General features: G+C 45.0%; 1 protein-coding gene across 1 annotated transcript; it reads right to left on the reverse strand.

Moving 5' to 3' along the window:
• Positions 1-1776: 1776 nt before the first annotated feature.
• Positions 1777-20185, reverse strand: wnt10a (wingless-type MMTV integration site family, member 10a; the record flags this gene model as incomplete). Its single annotated transcript, XM_080536692.1, has 4 exons — positions 1777-2265; positions 12890-13263; positions 18185-18450; positions 20124-20185. The coding sequence occupies 4 exons, from the start codon at positions 20183-20185 to the stop codon at positions 1777-1779; spliced, it is 1191 nt and encodes a 396-aa protein (XP_080392818.1).
• Positions 20186-20621: the final 436 nt, after the last annotated feature.

Here is a 20621-nt window from a genome sequence, read left to right on the forward strand (position 1 = left end):
TGGTCGAGGTGGGTAGATCGCAAGATTGCTGGCCGATAAGGACCATGCGAGGTAGGACCTGTCATGATGTCATGATGGATATTTTTAAAGCGGCTGACTCGTGACAAGATCACTTTTACTCTTTTTTATTTCTTTATTTCTTTACCAAACGCACTGCTTTCATTTATCATCACGTTACAGTCCCTTTTATATTTAAGATTCTTTATTGTTTTACAAATATTAAGTTATCCACAAAAATAAAATAACTTAGAAAATAACCATGACCATCGAACATAAAAAATAATACATTTATGGAAAAAAAAAGCATATTGCTATGTTATATCCCCAAAATACACATGTTCCAGAACTAAATTAATGTGCAAACTACTAATCTGCATCACAATGATCTGTGCCAAAATACCAGCAACATATTTTCTTTTTTTGAACACAGACACAGATGTATTTGCTCTTGATAAATAGCCCTGATGGACAAGGTATTTGATGAAATGCATTTTGACGGTTTCTATGGGGAAATTTCATTTTCATAATTAAACACACAACACAGACAACAGATGGACCTATTGGCAAATAAAAAATAAAAAAAAGATATAGACAACCATAACATTTGCATCTGAGTTTCAGGTTTGGAACGAATAACATTAACAATTCATCTGTACAAAAAACTCTACTGGTGGTTTTACAATTGACTTTATGACTTTTTTAATTGAGATAAATCCTAGATACTTGTAGTGCCTTGTTAAAACATTGACTATATATTGTAACAGTTAGTGGTGTGTTTCATTGGTTGGCCTCGGAGGAGGGACAGGCAGGGCCTTACGTAACCAGAGTCCCCCACCACTGTTCCATAGGAGCAGCAGAGACCACTAGGCCCAGTCTTTCCATTGGCTTAGCCTCCAATCACATGACCTCTAAACTCCTTAACCTGGCTCCTGATTGGCTCCTCCTGTCCACTGTGTATGAAGACTGTCATTATCATCGGGTCCTCTGCTGAACTCTGACCCCGCTAGAGAACAGCCAATAACAGTCGACATTCCAGTCTGTGTTTACTTCTTATGGACAGAGTATGACATGGCATACTGTACTTGAGGGACATGGTAGCCATTTTGGTAGCCATTTTGGTAGCCATTGGTAGCCATTAGCAGATGCGTCTTTGTAACAGGGAGCATTACAAAGCCCGTCTGAGTTTGTTAACGACGTTAACTCCTGGCGCTGAGTAAAGCAAGAGCAGACGCAACATTCTGGAACAATCTCTTTCTTTCCCGTCCGCTGCTTGTTTTTCTGTTTTCTTCTTAAATTACCGGAATCCCCATGCAGTTGTTTTGTAATAAACATGTAAAATAAAAAAAATCAGCCATTTGTCTGTCTTTTTCTCTGAAAACCTATAGTTTTAAATATATGAGTGCTCAGTTATCAATATTATCCATGATATTTTAATTTACCTCAAACAAATTGAACCAAAAAAAAATCTTTTATTTTGAGATGAAAGGCAGTGCAGCTCCAGAACACTCTGAACTACGGTGGTTTGGGACACATGCTGTGCACACGTCGTACACTTCTTTGAAGCTGGTTCTATTTATTCCCAGTCTCGTCTCGTGCTTTCCATCCTACTAACGGAAACGGCAGTCCATCGCAAAAACAAAAGAAAAAAAATAAAATAAAGGGAAGGGGGGGGTATATTGCAGTCTTTCCCTGTGAATCAAAAAAACACGGTCCATTTCTTTTTCTTTTTTCTCCTCCTCCTCGATTTCTCCCTCCCTTTGTGTCTGTGTCATTTCTTCATTTGCAGACACTGACCCACTCTGTTATCCTGCACTCCTCGCAGATGACGTAACAGCACCAGTGGAACTTGCAGTTGCAGCGTTCGCTGCGTGTCTGCTGCAGGATGTTGTGACCCCGCCCGCAGCACAGGCTCTCACAGTTGTCCATCCCGGGGCTCGTCTTGTTACAGATCCGCCCCTGCGTCCCCGCCGAGTCCGACCCCAGGTCCCGCTCGCAGAAGTCGGGGGACTTCTCGAAGTAGACCAGCTCGTTGAGGTTGGCCCGGCCACCACGGCGGTGATGCGTGGGGTGGTGGTGGCCGTGGTGGTGGTCCAGCTGACCCGTGTTCCGGTTGTGCGCCTTGATGAGCGTGGCGTTGTGGAAACGCTCCTTCAGCAGGGAACCCACCGCCCGGAACTCGGGCGTCACCTGCCAGCAGGTCTTCAGCTGACAGCTGCCCGAGGTCCCGTGGCATTTGCATTTCCTCCTCATGTGGTCCATCACCACCTGCGGCAGAGAGACGGGGAACAGGGAACTACAGGTTAACATCCTCCTCCTCCTCCCAAACACCCACATACCAACCCACCCTGGCTGCTGCCTCTCTCTCTCTCTCTCTCTCTCTCTCTCTCTCTCTCTCTCTCTCTTTCTACTGTAGTTCAGATCCACATTCATCCAAATTAGGGAGGTCAAATCGACCGGCACCGTGTGTGTGTGTGTAGTATTCTGTGAAGAACCTGAAGATTTGGTCCCGTGTCAACTGTCAAATGAGGTAATAGCTTTTACAAAGACATCGGATACCTCCCATATCGAAACAAAGTCATATAGAAGGATGTTTCTATAGAGTCCAACGCCGTGACCCTCTTTCATGACCACGCCAAGTTCACGTCCCATCCAGCTGAGGATGTCACCTCCCACGCGCTCTCCTCTCGGACCTCATGTCCTCTCAACAATGTGCTCGTCTGTCAGCCTGAGTTATACACTTTTAGATCCAATTACTAACAGGAAAAGGGGGCCGCCCTCGGTACTGACAGACGCTCCTACACCCACCCCTATCAACAGGCACATTCACACAAACACACACACACACACACACACACACACAGACACTCACACACACAGACACTCACACACACAGACACACACACACACACACACACACACACACACCTCCAGCTCTCCCTCTCCCATCCTACTCCCACCGAGGTGGCCTCCGAAAAACAGCTGCCCAGGAACACGTCGAGATTTAAAAGCAGAAGAAGAAAAATAACTTACAGGGAAAAGCCGAGCTTAGTCACAGGGTTAGGTTTCAGGGCCCACTAGAACGAGATGGAACTGTGCTGTTTTATGTGTTTTAGCCTCTCTCTCTCTCTCTCTCTTTTTCTCTCACTCGCTTTCTCTCTCTCTCTCTCTCTCTCTCTCTCTCTCTTTCTTTCTTTCTTCCTCTCTCTCACTCACTCTCTCTCTGTCCCTCTCTCTCTCTCTCTCTCTCTTTTTCTCTCTCTCTCTCTCTCTCTCTCACTTTTTCTCTCTCTACCTCTCTCTTGCTTCGTTTTGCGGAGGAACCTCATGAAGAGGAGATCCTGAAAGTTGTGTTCCTTCGGTAGAAAATGACACCGTGGTCTAAACCACCCCGTTATTCCGCTGCGTTCTGATTCATTAAACACCCAGCGCACCCTGATGGTTGAGGACATCGTCCCCCACTCTCATACTTTTACTTTTACATTTTTGGCATTTAGCAGACGCCTTATTCCAAAGCGACTTACACTCAATACATTTGACTACGAAAGTGAATCATCAATCCACCAGTCGTAGAAGGAAGAGTAATCCAGCTCAGGCCAGCGGCCACTCTCATACTGAAGACCCTAACACCCCCACTCTCGGGGGCGGCTGTGGCTCAGGGGGTAGAGCCAATGATCGCAAGGTCAGCAGATCGGCGGTTCGAACCCTAGCTGGACACATGTTCGATATTTACTCTATATAAATGAGTCCATTACTCTCATACTAAAGGTCATTTTGAACAATTGCCAAAAGCAGACACATAGTGCGCGGAGGAGCATGAGTTGTTAAAAGGGGCTTGCTGGGTTGGCGTGCTGTGGGTTTCCACTGCAGGGCCTCTTCTAGGTGTTCCCACCAGTGAACAGAGAGGGAGAGAGTGTAACTCAGCCTAAATGAGCTGGGTTGGAAGAGTGATAAATGGGAGTACTTGAGTCATCCCTGCGGAATTATGGGTAAAGAGAAACACAACCCCCAGATCTGGCTGACCCACCCCGAAGCTAACAATGATCGATCATGACCAACCAGACCACCATCGCGAACCTGAGGGGGGGGAAAGAAATATTTACATGGCTTCTAAGCTCAGTTTGTACATCAGGGCAAGTTAAGTCCCCGAATTACATCCCTCTGGCTTTATATACACCCTGTCATTACGCAACACCAATCAACTTTTAACCCTTTAAGAGGCAAACTGAACTGGGCACTGTAATTCTATCCTTACTGGAGTTGTTTTCATGATAGGTAATCAACTGTCTAACAATTTAAAGTGTGTGTGTGTGTGTGTGTGGGGGGGGGGGGGGGGGATTATTTAGACAAGGAAGCGGCTGGACCAAGCATTAGACTTTTAGGATAGCCTGTATTTCTCCAAGACTAATATGGATGATTCCAGTAGTACACAAGGTTCAGGCCAAACAGGTAGAGGAGGTCTGAGCTGTCCCAGCCGTGGGATGTGGCCCTGCCCCGGCCTGGTCAGCCTGACAGGAGTGACAGGTCATCTGAGTCACAGTCATCAGATGGAAGATTCCAGCGTCTGATTGTTCCCTTTTCCTCCACGGAGTGTCCCAGGGTGCACCTGGGGGCATGAGCCGTGTGGGTGGCACACAGGGAGGAAGAGAGAGAGTATGTGTGTGTGTGTGTGTGACTGACTGACTGACTGACTAACTGATTGGCTGGCTGGCTGACTGACTGACTGACTGACTGACTGACTGACTGACTGACTGGCTGACTGACTGGCTGGCTGACTGACTGACTGACTGACTGACTGGCTGACTGGCTGACTGACTGACTGTGCTGACTGACTGACTGACTGACTGACTGGCTGACTGGCTGACTGTGCTGACTGACTGACTGACTGACTGACTGGCTGACTGGCTGACCGACTGACTGTGCTACCTGTGTTGGGACTGACTGACTGACTGACTGGCTGACTGGCTGACTGGCTGATTGATTGACTGACTGACTGGCTGACTGACCGGCAGACTGGCTGACTGGCTGACTGGCTGATTGATTGACTGACTGACTGACTGGCTGACTGGCTGACTGATTGACTGGCTGACTGATTGACTGACTGACTGACTGACTGATTGACTGGCTGACTGACTGATTGACTGGCTGACTGGCTGCTGACTGGCTGATTGACTGACTGACTGGCTGACTGACTGGCTGATTGACTGACTGATTGACTGACTGACTGGCTGACTGATTGACTGACTGACTGGCTGACTGACTGGCTGATTGACTGACTGACTGGCTGACTGACTGACTGATTGAATGGCTGACTGGCTGACTGACTGGCTGATTGACTGACTGACTGACTGACTGACTGGCTGGCTGACTGGCTGACTGACTGGCTGATTGACTGACTGACTGACTGACTGACTGACTGGCTGACTGGCTGACTGACAAGAGACACTGATATAGCAGTGATTTATTGTGACTGTTGGATGCGGAACAGGGTTTTTAGAGTCTTCCAGAGGCCCGGGGGCAGACAGGCCTGGGGGGGGGGGGATGAACAGGAACTGATGCTCACTTCTCTGTCTGCAATGATCCACTGATTACAGTCGACCTGGTGTCATTAGCTCACTGCTCCTTCTGCTCATGTTCCCTAGCCGCTATTTCTGCTTGCTCCGGTTTCCCTCTGTGCAGGAAGTTACCCTATATTCATCTGTGCAGGAGGTTACCCTGTATTCATTCACCATTAGGCCTCACCAAGCCTTACTCTACTTGGCATTCATGTATCCTAAGCTGTATCTCATACTTCCGTAATGCGTTGACAACAGATATTCAATAACAGATTTATAGCCGTGGTTAAAAAACAAACTAGTGTCAAAAGATCATATCTCAGACCTCTGCCCTGTCTGTTTCCCTGACAACTATGTGCTACACATGTAGGTTCTATAAACGTACACGTAGTAGTTATGCAAAGGGTGAAAAAAAAAACTTGTTTTGAAGTAATTGCCCCCAAATTCATTGGCAGACCACTGTTTGGAACACACATCTGGCCTGTTTTAATTGGAGAAGGGTGAGACAGACTCCTCTATAAAGTAGCACCAGACTGAGATCAAATGAGACATATTGGTAGCAGATTAGGGCCACAGGCGATACAAGGTACTGCATTGGTCTGCAAAACACTCCAAGGGTTGGGGTTAGGGTTAGGATTAGGGTTGGGGTTAGGGTTGGGGTTGGGGTTAAGGTTGGGGTTAGGGTTGGGGTTAGGGTGCCTGACGCTTCGCTAAATAAGGCTTCTTCAGAGGATAGTCATATACTGAACAACCAGGAAGCTATAAAGGGACTGAAGGGGTTGTCCATCTAGCATGTGGCTTCATCTGACTGGGGTTGGGGTTAGGGTTGGGGTTAGGGTTGGGGTTAGGGTTAGGGTTAGGATTGGGGTTACGGTTGGGGTTGGGGTTAGGGTTAGGGTTGGATCAGATTGGTTAGGGTTAGTGTTGGTTAGGGTTGGGGTTGGGGTTAGGGTCAGGGTTAAAGTTGGATCAGATTGGTTAGGGTTGGGGTTAGGGTTGGGGTCAGGGTTCAAGTTGGATCTGGTTAGGGTTAGGGTCAGTAGGGGGTACAGGTACATAGTATATTGTCATCACTCATAGTGACTCGTTCCTCTAAACTAACAATGTGAAATATATTATTATTTATTATTAAATTAAAATGCAATTATCTTTTATTATCATTATTATTATTATAATATATAACATTATTTCCGTTGACTGCATTGTGAGTGGAATGTTGAGATTAGATATTTTTGGGCTGTTATATTTGTCTCACTGCTTTTACGTTACAATCAAATGAAGGTACAGTGCATAGGCTTCCTGCCTTGTGTTGTTCAGTTCAAAGACATGTATCAACAACCATTAAAGACAGGCAAAGCCAGGATTTCAAAGAATACACACAACCCACAGCGTGCATAAACTCCCAGCGTCACATAAGTAAATCAAACACAAGCCATCAAAGAACGGTTCAATGGAGACACGCAATAACTGACGCCGAACAATAATTTCTTCTGAGAGGAACAAAATACTAAATGAGAGCCCTCTCTACATAACAATCATGTCTGCCTGTTATATATCACTCTCTGTTAATGGTGTACACAACATCCACAAATCTCATTTCAGCCCCTCTAATAAAATGTTATTACAACCATAAGCACTTCCACCTGCCCTGCCTCTAGTGGTGGGCATTTGTTGTGGGGCCTCCCCCCCCCCCCACCCCAACCCCCCTCTTTGAGCCAAAGCCAGACTGGTGAAACAGATCAAATGGGCTAGCATGTAGGCTAAAGCTCCTCACAGGCCAATGGAATGCTTCCTTCCTGACCACTGGTGATGCTGAAGGCTCCTTATGTAGTTCTTAACAATCCACTATAAAGTGTTGATGAAGCCCAGAACATACTAGTCACACACCCTCATGCAAAGTCACACATGCATAACGTCATGGTGTCGCGTCCTGCTACATAAACCAGAGACGCAGAGAGGGGGAAACACAACCTCATTACGTTGACATTTTATGACATTTAGCAGACGCCTTGATCCAAAGCGATTTACAACACAAAAACATTTGTCTAACTAAGTGAATCATCTATTCATCAGTCATCGTAAGACAAATAAACGCACGCTAGGACCAGGGGCCATTGGCAGTCACTATGCTGGAAGAAGGAAGCCTACATATTATTCATCGTTAGCCTACGTTATAGGGCGTAAAAACAGAGAACTAGATGTCTCCCCCAGTGGAAGACTAAAGGTAACCTGTGTGAAGAAAGACTCAGTTCAGTTTAAGTTTGTGGTCATGAAATTACCTGCCTGAGATGAGTCGACATAATCGTAATTGTTGTAACTTTATAGGTTACATGATTGAATAATTATGTTGCATGATTGATTGACAGTTGAAGGAGATTGATTGATGTGTTGCATAGTTGATTGACAGTTAGGTGTTCTTATTTATCGTTAAGGTTCTAGAATGCCTTGTATGCAAGACGTCATATAAGTTGACAGTTTGTTTTTGAGAGATGCGACTTGTACATTGAATAGAAAGTGAATTATCTAATAGCTCGTTTTAGAGAAAGTGATCACAAGTGTATGTCTGCAGATTGTATATAAATAACTTTTCGCTTGATATCACCAGTCCTAGCCATCCTTTCATCCTTTCAGAAGGTAAAATTACTACAGTAATATTGCTCTTACTGTATCTGTCTACCAGAGGCGCACAGCTGGACGTGGTGCCAGCAGCATTTGGGCGTGAACAGTTCCAATTGACTGATTCCAATGAAAATGTTAGTGAAGAAATTTTACTACCCGTGCAAAATGTTTCCATGTTATCGACATCCACTGTAAACATGTAACCATGCAGTCGTAACCTCACCCCCGAGGCAGTATTCTAAGCATTCATATCGTATCAACAACTCACACACAGTAAATCAGTATCAAAACAAATAGATGGATTTTCTTTGGCGAGAAGTCCACTTTTTTCTAGTACTTCCCCCCCCCCCCACCCACCCCCCCGATAAACTTGTCTGAAAATCTGTATTTGGGGGGAGGGGCATGGGGGAAAGGGGGAGGAGGTGGGGGGGGGGGGGGGAAGGAAGGGCGAATCTCTTTCTACTTTCCGCCGTGTTTGATGTCTAAAATCTTTTGCTGGGTTTAAACATCTGTTTCCAAACAGCCAGCAGCCACTAATTAGAGCTTTTAACAAGACTGAACGTCGTGAGAACCAGAGGGTGGGCATGAGGGGACATGCATACCCCACTAAAACCGCCGCATTCCTCGACAACAGACAGCTCTCCCTCTGTGGAGGGGGGGAGGGGGGGGGTGGAGGAGGGCATGAGGTATTATTTGAGGCCTCACCTGTCAGTGTTTTCTGTTTGATTCTGGTGTGGAGGGGAGGAGGGCGAGTGGTGAGTGGGGGGGGTTCTGCACTGTTTGAAGTCATCGAGGTACCTAGCTTAGCGTTCTAGCTAACACACAGCTAACCTGGTTTCAGGTTAGTCATACTGTAGCATAGAATACTGTAGTCTCTGGCCTCAACTGTATTGCATTTCCACCCCTCAATTGTTGTCCTCCAGCTTTCGGGTTCATTAGGGTTGATGTATGAGGTATGCAGGGACGACCCAGCATGCTCTGAGCGCGTGCAACCTGAACCTAGCGAGATGAGTAGCAGATGCAGCTCAGACTCAGACACAGCAGCTCTGAGCTAATCTTAATAATAATAATAATAATAATAATAATAATAATAATAATCATCATAATAATACATTAGACTTAAATAGCGTTTTTCTAGACACTCAAAGACGTTTTACAAACTGAAAAGATCGAGTAGTAATAATAAAAAGACACAAAAGGTTATGGTAGTGCTGGGGACACATGGGGAGGGGAGGGGGGGGGGGGGTTAACTGGTGAAGGCAAGCTAGGCAATCTTGGCACTGTGTGATAATGGTTAAACAATTTGGTGTCAAAACACACACACACACACACACACACACACACACAAGTGGAGGTCAAACACTCATTAGATGCTCGGCTCATTAAAACAGAGGGTACAGCTTCGATATTAGCCTGGGTTCGTTGAGTTGAGTCTCCATTGAAACTGTTCTCGATGTGCCGTGTGTCAATTCCAATGCGCCGCAGGCTAACATGTATAGTACTGTGTTTCTATTGGACAGTCTCATGGCTAAACAAACTTGTAACGCTAGTTTTTTTGTTTTTGTTTCAGCTCATGTCTCTTTTATTCGTTTTGGTCTCCCTGTCTCTTCTTGTGATTCGAGTTTTGACAGTTTTCAAGTACAGTATATCCCACTAGCAGGTATACTTCTAACAGTCAGCTAGCGTTGCCAAATAGGGCTCTTGGCAAAAACAGTGGTGAAATGTGCCAAACCATGAATCTTCTTTCTCACTTCACACCCCTTGTCAGATCTACAGAAGATCAAACGTTGGGAGATGCACCTGCATCTGTGCTTAATATAGTTCCTTTCATAACAACGCCACTTCCTGCAATGACAGAATAATAATGCTGAGTCTTGTCATTCAAGTAAGTCTAATATTCCTCCTGCAATTTTGTTTATATATTAGTGAAGATGGAGTCAATAGCGTTCACGGTTATTCCCGTTACTATTATTATTATTATTATTATTATTATTATTATTCAGGATTTTGAAGTTTCACCACAACGTTTTTTCCATTCTGTCCTCTACCTGTAGCCTATGTATTGACGTCGCGAGGCTCTTTACACACTTGGTTTCATGGCTAACGAACGGTGGGCCGCTGTGTTTGACAGAACCAGGCTTTATCAGACTCTTGGGGTGTATTTCATCATTTATTTTGATACGTTTCGCGAGACTTATAGACAAAAAATAAGCCTGGATTTTCCTTTAGCGACGTTGATGGAATACCCCCCTGGCGCATGTACTACAACAGGACTGTCATCTGACCCTGGGGGACACGCATGGGCTCACTAACCCCACATTTGTGTTTTGTCTGGCTAATCAAGGAAACCAACGGTAAACTGATGGAAAGATACAAGACCAAATTACACAGGAGGAAGTACCGAACAATGAGTTATTTACTGCTGCTTCTGTGTGTGGCCGTGCTGAGAGCAATCACAGGCTGTCACTGTCATTTACATGGAGCCTATCTCAGGGTTCAGGAGAGTTTCAGTACCCAAAGCTTATAGGTCAGGTCAAATGGGTGAGAAATGGCTAATATATCAAGAGGGAATCATCAACCAATTTACTTAGAAATGTACAATATTTGCTGTAGTGGTAGTAGTAGTGGTATCAGCAGTATTAGTATTAGTATTAATATTATTATTATTATTATTATTATTATTATTATTATTATTAGTAGTAGTAGTAGTAGTAGTAGTAGAATGAATGAATGAATGGTCTTTATTGTCATTGCTATAGTACAGGTACCAAACAACGAAATTTAGGAGGGGTGGCTCCCCTGGTGCTAGGAAAGGGAAAAAAAGAGAAAAAAAAGAAGTAGTAGTAGTAATAGTAGTAGTAGTAATTGTAGTAGTAGTAGTAGTAGTAGTAGTAGTAGTAGTAGTAGTAGTAGTAGTAGTAGTAGTAGTAGTAGTAGTAGTAGTAATTGTAGTGGTGGTAGTAGTAGTAGTAGTAGTAGTAGTAGTAGTAGTAGTAGTAGTAGTAGTAGTAGTAGTAGTAGTAGTAGTAGTAGTAGTAGTAGTAGTAGTAGTAGTAGTAGTAGAAGTATTATTAGTAGTAGTGGTAGTATTATTATTATTATTATTATTATTATTATTATTATTATTATTAGTAGTAGTAGTAGTAGTAGTAATAGTGGTAGAAGTATTATTAGTAGTAGTGGTAGTATTATTATTAGTAGTAATAGTGTTAGTAGTAGCAGTAGTGTGGCTATAGTGTGATACAGAGGTGTCTGTATATCTCTATATAATTCGCTAATTGAGCTAATCTGCTCCGCTTATTTCATAAACATTGCTAAGCTAACCTCTCATCCCTGTCAACTCTGAGGTCGCACACTAATCTGACTCATATTATCCAATTAGTCCAACACCCCTATAATAACGATGACAATCTCCATGAAATCACCTACATGGGCTTAGACAACTACTCTATATAGCGATTATCAGTGACATCGCTTATGTTTACGTCATCAGTCGGAGAAAATGAGCTTTGATGACGACAGCTTCTTCACACAGAAAACTATCCACTACTAGCTTTTCCCATTCTGGATGAAAACATTGGCCATCGCCACTAGACAGGAGCTAAACTGAACAGAATGGAGAGGCTCCCTCGAAGCTCCTAACGAGATTCAATTGGGCATGTGTAAACAGAAAGATCACAACTGCTTGAACAAGCAATACTTATGCCTTTGATTCCAAGCGGCAACATACGGTAAGGAAGGAGGCATCTCGCTTGGAGAGTTTGAGGATGAGTGGAGATGAAGTATGCCGCTGAGAGTGGGTGGTGAAGGCAGTCACTCATGTGAAACTTGAAAACTTCATCATCAATCTATTGTCTGTTACGTGTAATATTGCTCATGTTACTACAGCATGCAAATATATCGCTACGGTACAAGATGTACCTGCTTGCAGCACCAGTCAAAAGTTTGGACACACTTTCCCCCATTCGATTGAATTGTACGTCCACGATTACTACTACTACAACTGATGAAACACACTTTTATTACCTACAGCTAGTCTTCAAACTCCCAAACAACAAGCTGCTGCTGCTTCCGTTGCTATGGTTCCACGCTACAACAGTCCAAACATAAATATGACATAACAACCTGTGAGAGTAACCCCCACCCGCCCCATCCCCACACACACACACACACACACACACACACTCAGAGAGACCACACACGCAAGCCCGATTGCGTCATGTTGAGAAACAAGTGTGTAATCTGGATTGATAGGCCGCTACGGATTCAAGCCATTAAAATCAGATGGCGCTGACGTTAGCGTTAGCGCTGGGACTCCTGTCTCTCTCGTCACCTGCCATGTTGCCATGTCGGTCAATTTGTTTTTCCATTAAACTCCTCCTCAGTCATCTCACAGCTCAGCAGAGGTGTGAAACACATCGCTGAGGTTTATGACATACCTACGCAAGCATGCAAGCGTGTGCGTGCACACCTGCACACACACACACACACACCTGCACGTACACACACACCTGCACGTACACACACACCTGCACGTACACACACCTGCACGTACACACACACCTGCACGTACACACACACCTGCACGTACACACACACTCACACACTTGCGCGCACATACACACTTGTGCGCACACACACACACCTGCACGCACACACACACACACATACGCGCAAAAACCAGCAGAAGTAGCCATGTAAAGAACGCCTCCTCTCACCTGCCTGCCAACTTTGTTGTTGTGTAGCCTCATCCGTGCGTGGATGTCCTTGTACGTCTCGCGGGCGTCCAGGAAGTCCCGCGAGAACTTCTCCCCGAAGTCCACGTCGGGGCTGCAGCCGCCCCACTCCCACGAGTCCTGGGGTCCCGGCAGCTCGGCGGGGAAGTGCTCCATGACACCGTGCACCATGCCCTTCCCCCGGTGGATGGCCTCCAGCTGCAGGCGGTTCAGCTTGACGCGGAACGCCTCCTCGTCCCCCCGCCGCTTCTCGTCGCAGCCGCACGCCTTCAGCTTGCCCATGGAGCAGGCGTTGGACACGGCGTGCACCACGCCCGCCGCCGCGATGGCGTACGCGAAGGCGCTCTCCCTGAAACCTGGGCCGGGCGGGCAGGAGGGCAGGAGAAGAGAGGAAGAGAGGAAGAGAGGAAGAGAACACACACACACACGTGGGTTAAGCAGAGGTCTCTCTTCCTCCTCCTCCTCCTCCTCCTCCTCCTGTAGTCTCCTTTGATCCCCTCGGGACGGTCGCAGGAGGTCTACAGCGCACACACGCACACACACACACACACACGCACACACACACACACACACACACACACACACACACTAGATCCCTATCTGTTGTCATACGAGCCCTGATGGTTGTAAGAGATTGACTTCAGCACCCGGGACCAGTATTGTGTACACCCCCACCCACCCACCCACCCACCCACCCACACAGCAAGAGTCCAACGGCATCATTAAGGTGCCAAATAACCCTCGCACATCTTGGGGAGCCTGACTGAAAATGGGAAAAGAGTACAAGAGTACAACCCCCCCCCCCCCCCCCCCACCACCACCACCACCACCACCACCATCCTCCTCCAGGGAACCTGACAGTGATCAGAGAGAGAGGGCAAAGGGGGCTGGGAGAATCGCTGCTTGCAGACATGAACCCCATTGTTAATCCCCTTTAAAAGGCTTTTTTCCCCCTCTCTTTATGGGTCTCTCTCTCTCTCTCTCTCTCTCTCTCTCTCTCTCTGCCGCATGTTTACCATTAACCTGGCTACCGTTGGCAGCCTTCTGATCTGCTGTGATCCCACGCCGAGTCTGAGGCAGCTCAACCCCTCTGAACCCTAATCATCCCAGTATGGGCTGCTGTTGTTGCCTCTCCCTCTCTCTTCGCTCCCTCTCTCTCTCTCTCTCTCTGCCACGCAGGCCAAGCAGGCAGGGCCGCCGCCGCCGCCGCGCCGCTGACACAGTCATGCAGAAGAAGAAGCAGCGCAGATACGATAGGACAAGTAGCTGTGGTGGTAATACTTTGAACTAACTTCCCCACTTCTCAACCGAAACTGTTTCGAAAACGGCAGTTGGTGTACTGTACTGTGCTGCTGCTGTGACCCACGACTATCCAGGAAATAGGACCGGTGTTTGTAAACACTTGCAAACAGTTTGAAGAGTTCTGTTTCGGGGGGGGGGGGGGGGGGGGTATACTACTACGTAGAAAAAGCGTTTTGAAACATTTAGGAGTGTGTGAACGCATCTGCTGCGGTTCGTTCGTGAAACTTGGAGAGTCGTTTATGAAGGCAAATTATTTTCAGATTTCAATGTGTGACACAATGATTGAACGTGAAAACACTTTCATAATCCTGACAAAGCTGAAAGATCACCGTGGCGACGTGTTACTCCTTTCACCAGCCCCCGTCACATATGGCAACACTCGGAAGTACATTATCATGTGTACTACACATACACACGCACACACACACACACACACACGCAAGCACGCATGCGCGCGCACACACACGCACACACGTGCACACACACACGCACACGTGCACACACACACACACACCTTCACACACACACACGCACGCGCACACACGCACATACACACACACACACACACACACACACTCACACACACACACACACACACACACACACACACAGTAGGTGGATTTAGAGAGTGTTTCTGTAATGCCGAAAAACCGTATCTTAACATGGCCTCTGTGAGTTAACAGGCCTTGGCTGTGTTCTGTCCAGGGCGACCCTCGCTTCCCCAGTAAAACTCAGAGAACATTTCACAACAGGTGTCCATGTTCTGCTCTTGTCTCTGAGTGTTAATCAGAAGTAACAGTCTGTGTGTATGATACCCCGAGGTCCTATGAAACCTGCCCTCCATCCTCCAACACTAACTCCCCACGGAGCGATGGAGCTTTATAAAAGAAATATGTTTAGAGCACTTGAAAGAGCTCACTCAAGATTTTATAGCTTACAGCTTGAGGGGGAAAAAACCTACGACTGTTTTATTTATCGCCATTGGTCCTGTCGAGATGCTTGTTGTTTCCGTTCAAAGTGTTACTTCAGTTTACGAGAATAAAACAGAGCTATTTTCGACGATTTATTTCTTCTGTGAGCATAAAAAAAAAAAAAATATAGCACACGATCAATCGATTAACTATGATCGGTGTGTTTTTATTAAAGAAATGTAGATACGACTTCATCTAAACTGTACTGTATACACAGCATGTGTTATACAGTTATAACGTTGCTTTTAGAGTCATTGAAAAAGTGCAGAGTTCGAACAAGTAGTAAACAGTTCTGTGACACTTAAAAAAAAAAAAGTCAGTTGGATGCAGATCGGGGCTTGTCTCTTTCAGACCTTTTGAACGCGGCGTCGCCTCACCTCTGTCTCACCTCTTGTCTCCTCGAAAGTCCAACCTTAAATGGATCGACTAAACTAACGAGGAGAAGAAGAAGCTGCATTGTTGTTAAAACTAGTCGATGCTGGAATCTCCAGGAGTTTACAGAGAAAGTGCTTCTCCTCAGGGGGTTTGGAGCGCAGATGCGATACTGTATAGTTGAACGGTGTTCAATTCGTCTCGCGGGCCAGACGAGCTGCCTTGCCACAAATTGCATAATGATCCGGCGTACCGTCTGAAGGCTTATGGCCTTCCAACTCCCATAGCCGGAGAGGTCTTATCTGGTGTTATCTGGTGTTATCTGGTGTTATCTGGTCTTATCTGGTCTTAGTCTTTTCCCGAACGAATCTGGTTGTGGCCTTATCGTCAGCGGCTCTCTCTCTCCCTGCTGTACATATCACAGAAATGTGTCTTTAACTTTTCTTCTGTGTCTTCTAGAAGCTTGCCGACGTTAGCTGTCTGCGCTAGCTACAGAGGTTTAATTCGATTTAGATTAGAGAGGCTTGTGCGGTTTCAACTGTCAACTGGTGATCTGTCAGTAGAAGTGTCTGTCTGGAGAAGAGACTCTCCCTGGAAGGTTTTGTCCTCCCTGCTGAAGCTGGATCCATTGTTTCCAGGCGAACTGCATTAGAAGCTACGGACGGCTCCAGACTAGTGTTTGATGGATCATGCTAAACTGAAATATACACACACACACACACACACACACTTTCTGCTTCTTGCTGTCTCTCTCTCTTTTGAATAGACACACACACACAGACACACACACAGACACACACACACACACACACACACACACATTCTGCTTCTTGCTGTCTCTCTCTCTTTTGAATAGATACACACACACACACACACACACACACACACACACACAAAGTCCCCCCCCCCCCCCCCCCCCCCCTCTCCATCTTCCCATGATTCCATGGGGGACTGATGGCACTTAGAAGCAGCCAAGAGACTCCGACATGGAAATGCTGTTTTAGATTTCCTCCCATGCAGGCGAGAGACCTTGAACAAATCAATCTAACAAATAATTTAACGTGAGCGACACGCCCGGCTGAACTGATGGCTGGAGAAGTGGGAAAATGAATTAAAGATTAAAGAAAACTGTCACTTTGTGTTACAGAAACCAACTAAACAGGTTTATGCTTTTGCCACTGAGAGTTGGGAAAGTGCTGAGAGCAAATTCACAGCACTCGCACCGGCAGCAAGAGTAGAGAGCAGAGAGCATTAGCTAGGCTCAGAGACGAGGTGCACTTCATGTGTCTGGGTGCCTTTTTAGCCTAGTTAGTTAATTCAGGCTTCCACGTAGGAATACGGCCCCAAAAAAGGTTGTTGGAATACATCAGCAGAGAGATAAGTGCTTGAGGTAAAGAGGATATGACATCAGTTTCCTGTAGTAAAATTAGATATCCAAACAAACAATTACACAGAGAATGCCTAATATGCTATGTAAAAAAAATCCATTCCCGAAAGGATCTAGAATTTGAAGTTGGACTTATTTCCCACCAGTGTTCTATGTAAACTGGCCATATTCATGTGAATCCGTTATTTTTTTTAAATCGAACAATAAGACGACATATTCCATGAAATGCAGATCAGATATGCGACTTATATTCATTCGGTTTTTGTATTTGTCAGGTATATCCACACGCTAATGTATGAATCACCCCACTCGAGGAGGTTGTTTATATCAGTCATTTACAGTTTCTGTGCCCGAGGCAGAACATACCCAGCCATAGCTAAATGGCAGACAACCAGCACCTTCATTGCTAATAATGATAAACAGCCTTCTATGAGTCAGTGCAGAGTGAAAGCTGGAAGCACGAACTATAGGGGCACCCCTTCTAAAATGGGGAAAGCTCATAAGCGCTGTGTGTAAAAAAAACTAAAAAACAAAACAAACAAAAAAGTCTTTGACAACAATTAACTTTCAAGAGTACTTCACTCCATGGGTGAGTTTCCCCAAAAACCTGCTGTAAGAACTCTAAGATCACCTCTCCTAGTCCAACTCCTAGTTGGTCCCGCTATGGCTTCGGGGAATCCCATCCCAGGTCTTTTTGTCTGAAGGTGATGACTCACCTCTTTTGAACATAAAACCATTATGTTTTGTCTTGTTCCTGGACTACCTGGTCTGGATGTTCATACCATCTGTATCTAACCTTAAGCCAGCAAGTATACATGGAGAACAAGTTCTCATTTATAAGAGTTTTACTCCCTCGGTTCAGTATTCTGAAACTAGGGCTCAGCTGGTAGAGTTAGCATTGCGCTAACAACGCTTAGGTTGTGGGTTCGTTTCCCACTGGGACCATATATACTGGAAAAATATATATCCTGAACTCACTGCAATGTAAATTGCTTTGGATAAAGGTGTCAGCTAAATTAGATTAGATTAGAATTCAACTTTATTGTCATCGCAGAGTACAAGTACTATACAACGAAATGCAGTTAAGAATCCAACCAAAAGTGCAAATAGTGCTAAATGATTCACGAATTCATGAATAGAACAAGAATTGTATTGATAGGTAACTATGCAATATACAGTCACGTGCAGAGGTAGGTAAGTATTGTAAATTGCATTATTATATCCTGTATCGGAGGAAGGACTAACCTCGTTTAAACACCATACTGTCGTACGGGATCTTGTTCCGGGTCTCCAGACTGGAGCAGTTCCACCTGTGTCCCCTGAACTGATGCTGGCACTCGTGGATGGCGATCTGGATCCCCTGGATGGCCGAGGCCGTGACGTCGGGGTTGCGCATACACACCTCCAACTGTTTGCGGTTCAACCCCGGGAGCGTCAGACACACCGTGTTGGCGTTGAGGATGGGGTCGATGTTCGGGATCTTCAACCCCAGGATCTCGTTGGAATCTACCCTGGAACACAGAAAGCGATGTTCAGGTGTGTCCTTTACAGGCGGGTGATTGATACTTACCTGCTGTCACATAAATCACGTGAAGCAGCCAGTCGTCCGTGACAGGAGTGAGGAGGTTCTGTTACTCGTCATCTGTGAGCGTTTGATGTTTTTTGAGACAAATACTATTTGCATTGATAATGATTCGGTGAATGCTTGAAGGCCAAAGTGCGGTATCTATAAAGGGGGGAAGTCGAATTGTGATGTTTTATTCTTGGTATTTTTGAGTGATCTGCAATTTGAGTGTGTTGCCCAATGCATTTTGATTGATTGATTGAAAACTTTATTAGAAGATTTGCAGGAGTAGGTACATGAAAGTACATATTACATACAAGGTCAACTAACAGGATAAAACCCCAAGAAAGCCACTGGCTTATTTCAATTGGGGTCCTTGATTCTCAATTCATCGTTAAGCACGCACACACACATACATACACACACACACACACGCGCGCGCACACACGCACAGAGACACACACACACACACACACACACACACACACACACACACACACACATAGACACACACACACACACACACACACACACACACACACACACACACAAATGTCCTATAGGCTCTGGCTCAGGGTATTAAATGATAATCATATTTCTTCTGAGTTGTTACACCGTAGTACCAATAATATAAATGTGATATTACATATGTAACACACACACACACACACACACACACACACACACAAATAACCATTTACATGTCAATGGCTAATTTCTACAGGTCAATGAACTCTTATGAAATATTAGATCTTAAATATGTATTTTTTTATATGGAATTAAAGGGCCATGACAGAACAGTGAAACAAACACCTGGTTGGTAAAACATGTTTAAATTGAGAGACTAATGACCTGAGGTCAGGCAAATTGTGGCAATGAAAAGTCATAAGAGCACATGTTGATATTTAGTAAAAGGGTAACTGAATCAGAAATACCACACATCACTGTATATCAGGATAGATATAGGAAATATACAGAACAATAAGCTCTAACCAATGGGAACCTTTGTCTCAAGTAATATGCTAAACATTTATATATGAAATAACATCAAGTGGATTTGCATGATTGAACACAGGCTAGCCTACAGTATCAACATTCAAACTTTTAATCACATCTCAAGTAAACCCGCCATCTCCCTGTGCTGTGTGCAGTCATGCTTAGAGTCTGATCTTCATAATAAAAGAGTGATCATGTGGACATTCATTGCGCTTTAATTTGCAGTTATTATAGCGTAAAATGTTTATGGTAATGATTTATGGTAAACAGATGTAACATTGCAGATCTGCTCAATTTAAGAGTTGTTTTCAGTTATTTACACTTGACTATTAATTACACAGTACATGGTTTAAAAACGATAGCAACGCCTACAATTAAACTACCAGAGACTATAGCGCATAGTACAGGTAAGGAGATCTGAATCAATCTTTGAATTAGCTACTGTATAAAATATAATAGTCAGGGATAGCAAACCTCTGTTCATATGATACACTGGAACATGAGACATGGTAAGATGTGATTCATAGCTGAGTAAAAATACCAGTAAATAGTTTAAATAAAGTTGTTTAAATGCGTCTTATTCAAATACATATGCAGGTACAATCACCCCATTGCTCAACTCACCTTTTATCGAATACAGTTATGACCATCAGAGTACAGATCAGGCGGAGGATTGGGAAGTCCATGGTATGAGATGTTTGGAGATGTTTGGAGATGCAGGAGCGCGTAAAACAACTTATATCTCCTTCCACAAACTGTGCGTAATGGTCGGTCCACTCCGGAGCGCTCTGAGGGTGACAGGTCCTGAGCACAAGTGGAGATCAGATTTTTAGATCTGATAAAAAAAAAAAAAAAACACAAAAAAAAAACGGACAAAGTGCTGAATGTACCTCGCGAGTGCAGGACAAGTGATTCAAGGAACGAACAGCGTTTTAATCTGCGGTATCTTTCAACTTATTGAATGAAACATATAAGTTGGAGGACGCGACTGTTGAACACTTTGACCGCTATCTCACATCTGATGCACAATTGCCCGACAGCTCCGCCAAGATATTTGCATTGGAATACATCCGAAAGCATGGAGTGTCCTGACAGCGCGCTATCTCCGAGTCTCCTTGACTT

The sequence above is a fragment of the Nansenia antarctica genome (assembly GCF_963989245.1).
Source record: "Nansenia antarctica genome assembly, chromosome: 7".
NCBI lineage: Eukaryota > Metazoa > Chordata > Actinopteri > Argentiniformes > Microstomatidae > Nansenia > Nansenia antarctica.